Below are 5,655 nucleotides of genomic sequence, written 5' to 3'. Positions count from 1 at the left end.
GTTTACAGCACCCCTGTAAACGATTACCCGAGAGAAATTGGGAATTTGTACAGAAAGTCTAAATGTCCAAAAATATTTTCCAAAATTTTTTCTACACTCAATAATGTAAATAATTCGTTTCAGATAATTCAAATTAATTAAAATAAGAATTTCTGATCGGATTAGGCTCAATTCAGTAAAATGGGAAAATACTGGACAATTAAGCACAATTCCCTGATTAATTCTAGCACAATAAACTAAATGAAGTGAATAAAATAATGATTCATCACCTTGCTCATCAGATATGGATATCTGATTATATATTTATCGATGTTGATATCCGAAATTTTGTTTTAAATATCAAATGTCATTCATTATATATATCTTTTATTATTTTATAAGAAGCAGAGTTTACAGAATATGCATATGGCCATAGTATTCAATCAGAGAAGGAAGTGCACGATGCACTTTCTAATGCTAAGGAAATAAATAATGTAAAGAATTGTATAAATGATCACAATACTAATTTTCCTGTGCCACATATTTTGGGTTTAGAAGGGGAGGATCAGGATTTTTAGGACTAGTGAGGAGACTGAGTGGATAGGGGCAGGGTACTTCAGTTACACATTAATATATTTTTTAAAATCTAATAATTTTTTTAATAATTATAATAAAACTTAATCTTTTATCTTTTTATAACGAGGAAAAAAAGTAAATAAAGAATATTTCGAAAGAGCCTTTTTTATTAAGATAAATAAAAAAGTTGATTGTATTATGCAAATAAAAAGTATACACATGGAGACGAAATCTTTTACTTGAAGATCAATGATGAATCTTACTTGCTAAAGACAAATATTGAATGAACTAGATAAATTCTAATGAATAAAAACGGCAAATAACTAATTTCGTTTTTAAAAATACTACACATTCTCGCTTTTGTCACTAAGAAGCGAAATATTTATTTTAGTTAGTAGATAAAAAAGTTCTTCAATTATATTTGTTTTCTAATTTTTTTAAAATTATTTTATCATAAAAGTATATTTTTAATGACCAATTTTTTTATATATTTAATTTAGAAACTAAATTAGATTTTTTATTTTTTCAAAGATTAAATTATTCACTTACCAAAACACTCCCCCGAAATAGAATTAGAATCTATCCTCTTTTTAATTTTATTTTTTATCAATCTACTATATTACTACTCCTCCTAATATATCATTCTTTTCAGCTCAACTTTTTCTCTTAGGAGATTCAATCTTTATGTAGTTGACTGTTAAAGCTCATTTAATCCGTGCTTGTCTAACCTAAACAAAACACAATTCAATTCGAAAAGTAATTTAACATTATTAACTCGCTGAATAATCGAAAATTCGAAAAATAGCCGTTGAGGCTTGTGGTAGTGAAAACTTCCAACGGCTACTTTCCCAAAAGAAAAAAAGAAAAAAAAAAAACTATCCGTTACCCTTTCACAACTCATAAAACTCCATGAACTTTCCTCCTACGGTTCATCAACATCCTTTCTATTATCGTCTTCACTCATTCTCTTCTACTCTCGTTTTGCTTGCACATATCAAAATCAATTTCTGATCCCAAAATGAACGATCTAATGACCAAGTCCTTCACCAGCTACGTGGATCTAAAGAAAGCTGCGATGAAAGACGTTGATTTGGAAGTCGGTATGGCTGTTCCTCCCGATGTGGAACTCACCTCTTCCATAACCCACTTGGACACTGACATGGGAATCTTCTTGGAAGAAGCTGAGAAGGTGAAGACTGAAATGGGGTCCCTCAGAGACATCCTCGGCAGCTTGCAGCAGGCCAACGAGGAGAGCAAGTCTCTGCATAAGGCTGAGGAGCTCAAAGCACTAAGGAGCAGGATCAACGCCAACATTGTTGCAGTCCTAAAGAAGGCCAGGGCGATTCGGACCCAGCTCGAGGAGATGGACCGGGCCAACGCCGCCAACCGGAGGCTCTCCGATCTCAAGGATGGCACGCCGGCCATCTACCGGACCCGGATCGCTGTCACCAATGGGCTGAGGAAGAAGCTGAAGGAGCTGATGATGGAGTTCCAGGGGTTGAGGCAGAGGATGATGAGTGAATACAAGGATACTGTGGGGAGAAGGTAAATAATCTACACACTTTCTATATCTATATTCATTCATGTTTGTTTTTGACCCTCATGTTCTTGAATGCTTTATCTATTAGGTACTTCACAGTGACTGGGGAGTACCCAGATGAGGAGGTGATTGAGAAGATCATTGCAAATGGTAATGAGGAAGAGGTTTTAGGGAAGGCGATTCAGGAGCATGGGAGAGGGAAGGTTCTGGAAACTGTGGTGGAGATTCAGGATAGACATGATGCTGCTAAGGAAGTGGAGAAGAGTTTGCTGGAGCTGCATCAGGTGTTTCTGGACATGGCTGTGATGGTTGAGGCACAGGGTGAGAAAATGGATGACATTGAGCATCATGTGTTGCACGCTTCGCACTATGTTAAGGATGGGACCAAGAATCTCCACACTGCAAAGCATTACCAGAAGAATAGCAGGAAGTGGATGTGTATTGGGATCATATTGCTGCTCATTCTTATTCTGGTTATTGTTATTCCTGTTGCCACCAGTTTAAGCGGTTCTTGAGTGTTTTTGGTTATGGCATTTTATGGAGGGATTCGGGTTTGAATGATTCTTCTTGATTCATCAGTCCCACATTTATGCTCTTTTGTAAATTTTGTTTTCCTTAGTACTCTATGTATGATTCATCTTATAATTTTGGTAGAAGTTAAGATTACTATTTATACAATTTAATAGTAAACTGCATCTTTAATTATCCAACATTCTTTATATATATATATATATATATATATATATATATATATAGATTTGTGTGTGTATATGGGGTCCTTTTTTCAGAGAATTCGTACACAACCAAAATAATGGTTTATTAGCAGAATTCAACAAATTCGTGAAGCCAACATGTATGTGAAAAATCTCAAAAGAGTGGTTTCGGTGTAGATATTTTCCGGTGTGTCTTTGTTGCTCCTGGCTGTCTGGGACGCTTGCTCTTCTCCAATTGTTGTTGTTCATATTCGCCAAAGGAGGGGGAGGTACCTGCAAAGATACTCCGACGCTCAAGTCAGATGTGAGTTATGGAACCTCAGTTCTCAAGAGAGTGATTACTGCTCTGAAATATTATTTAGGGTCTCTAGACATAAAGAGAACGTACCTGGACCTCTGCCCTGTTACTGTATTTATAAGCAAAATAAGAAATAACCACTTTTCCTAAAAATGTGGTTAGTGGCTTTATAAATATCTTAGATATTTTATGTAATAAATATAATATTTAAGATAAAATATCTTACTACATAACATGCCCCCCAAGTCCGAGTTAACCGTTCCATTTTACGGACGTGGTAACTATAGGACTTATGAGTTTGATGAAGGTTGTATGCGCTGTATTAGAGAGCGTGAATGCTTGAGGCCACGGACGGTAGCGGTCGAGTGGCATGTGAGGCCGAATGATTAAAGCCAAGCGGACGAACGTCAATGAGGCCGAATGGATAACATTAATGGCGTCGAACGGTCGAATACTTGAATGCTCGTACACAATACTTGAACGCTCGTACACAGGAATTGTCGAGCAGTTGAAATCAAAAGGAGGCCGAACGGTCGACTGTTTTAACGCTCGACACAGTGATTGTCGAGGGGTTGAAACCAAAACGCGAGGTCGAACGGTCGACTGTTTGAACGTTCGTTGACATTGATGGTCGAGCGTTGAGGCCGAATAGCTGACTCTTTGAACGTTCGTTGACATTGACGGACGAGCGTTGAGGCCGAACGGCTGACTCTTTGAACGTTCATTGACATTGATGGTCGAGCGTTGAGGCCGAATGGCTGACTCTTTGAACGTTCGTTGACATTGACGGACGAGCGTTGAGGCCGAACGGCTGACTCTTTGAACGTTCGTTGACATTGACGGACGAGCGTTGAGGCCGAATGGCTGACTCTTTGAACGTTCGTTGACATTGACGGACGAGCGTTGAAACCAAATGACGAACGCTTTTGATGTCGAATGACAGAATGTTTGAAAATTTGATGTTCTTGGGTGAACATAAGCTAGGCTAGAGGATGGTCCCCTAGGTTGGATGGTCTGGGTGTTCTAGGGCGAACATCTACCAGCGGGAGTGTATCCCTTTGTTCAATGCACCTGGGTGTTCTAGAGCGAACATCTACCAGCAGAAGTGTATCCCTTTATTCAATGCGCCTGGGTGTTCTAGGGCGAACGTCTACCAGGTCTAGGAGTGTTCCCCAATTTTAGTGTTCAGCATGAACGGCTCTCAGGTGTCCGCTTTTACATACAAGAGGTGCTTATCTGCACTGTAAGAAACAATATTAAGCATATAGATGAGACCGTTTGGTCAAGTTGCAAACCTGGTGGCCGATCGTCCATTAGGCCGAATGCTGGACGCTTGAGGCCGTACGTCGAAGAGATCGATTGACCGAACGCCAGTGAGTCCGAATGACCAAACGCTTCCTGCGGGAATTGCCGAACGTCAGGGAGAGTGATGGTTGGTCGCTTGAGACCGAACGTCTATGATGATGGAAGTGACGAACGCTCTAGGCGAACGTCTATGATGAGCGAAGTGACGAACGCTCTAGGCGAACGTTTGTGATGAGCGAAGTGACGAACGCTCCAGGCCGAACGTCTATGATGAGCGAAGTGACGAACGCTCCAAGCCGAACGTCCGTGAGATCTAATGGCCGAACGATTTGCCCCAAGAGAACGAACGTCGTTGGCGTCGAGTGGCCGAAGGTTGAAGCGCTCGTAGCCGTGAATTGTCGAGCGTCCTCGAAGCCGAAAGGCCGAACGTTTATAAGAAAGGTCGTACGGTCCATGCCAAGTTGCCGAACGTCATTGAGACGGATGGTCGAACGGTCGAGGCCAAAGATGGCCGAACGTTATTGAGACTGGTGACCGAATTGTTGAGGCCACGGATGGCCGAACGTTGAGGCCGAGAGAACGAACGTGACATACGTCGAGGAGTGTATGTAGCCGTTGAATGTCGAGCGTCCTCGAAACCGAAAGGGCGAAAACCTTTGAGGCCGAACGGCCAACAGCTTGGACGCTCGTACCAAGGGATTGTCGAGCAGTGTTTGAACGCTCGTTGACATGGGTATGACGAGCGCTCGTTGAAATAGATTGACGAGCGGTATTTGAACGCTCAATGACATCGGTTTGACGAGCGCTCGTTGAAAGGGATTGACGAGCGGTAATTGAACGCTCGATGACATGGGTTTGACGAGCGCTCGTTGACATGGGTTGACGAGCGATATTTGGACGCTCGTTGACATGGGTTGACGAGCGCTCGTTGAAATGGGTTGACGAGCGATATTTGGACGCTCGTTGACATGGGTTGACGAGCGCTCTTGTTGAAGTATGGTCGAATATCTTCGAGGTCGAACGTCCGACAGCAAGGACGCTCGCACACAGTGATTCGAGCGTTCGAATTCTAAGGCGAGGCCGAACGCCCGGGTTTGACGAGCGCTCGTCCACATTGAGTGTCGAGCGTCCGAATCCGAAAGGCGAGGACGAACGGTCTTTTGTTTGAACGCTCGACCACATTAAGTGTCGAGCGTTCGAACCTAAAGGCGAGGACGAACGATCTGCTGTTTTAACGCTCGTCC

At 41.8% G+C, this 5,655-nt stretch overlaps 1 protein-coding gene across 1 annotated transcript; it reads left to right on the top strand.

Annotated features, from left to right (window-relative positions):
* Positions 1–1,510: 1,510 nt before the first annotated feature.
* On the top strand, positions 1,511–2,653 carry LOC128193577 (syntaxin-related protein KNOLLE-like). The gene is made up of 2 exons (XM_052867339.1): positions 1,511–2,100; positions 2,184–2,653. Exons 1-2 carry the CDS (start codon positions 1,574–1,576, stop codon positions 2,608–2,610), a joined length of 954 nt encoding a protein of 317 aa, XP_052723299.1. The 5' UTR covers positions 1,511–1,573; the 3' UTR covers positions 2,611–2,653.
* Positions 2,654–5,655: the final 3,002 nt, after the last annotated feature.

Source organism: Vigna angularis, chromosome 8, assembly GCF_016808095.1.
Source record: "Vigna angularis cultivar LongXiaoDou No.4 chromosome 8, ASM1680809v1, whole genome shotgun sequence".
NCBI lineage: Eukaryota > Viridiplantae > Streptophyta > Magnoliopsida > Fabales > Fabaceae > Vigna > Vigna angularis.
Note: the sequence above shows the minus strand (reverse complement) of the source record. Positions and strands in the feature narration are given on the sequence as shown.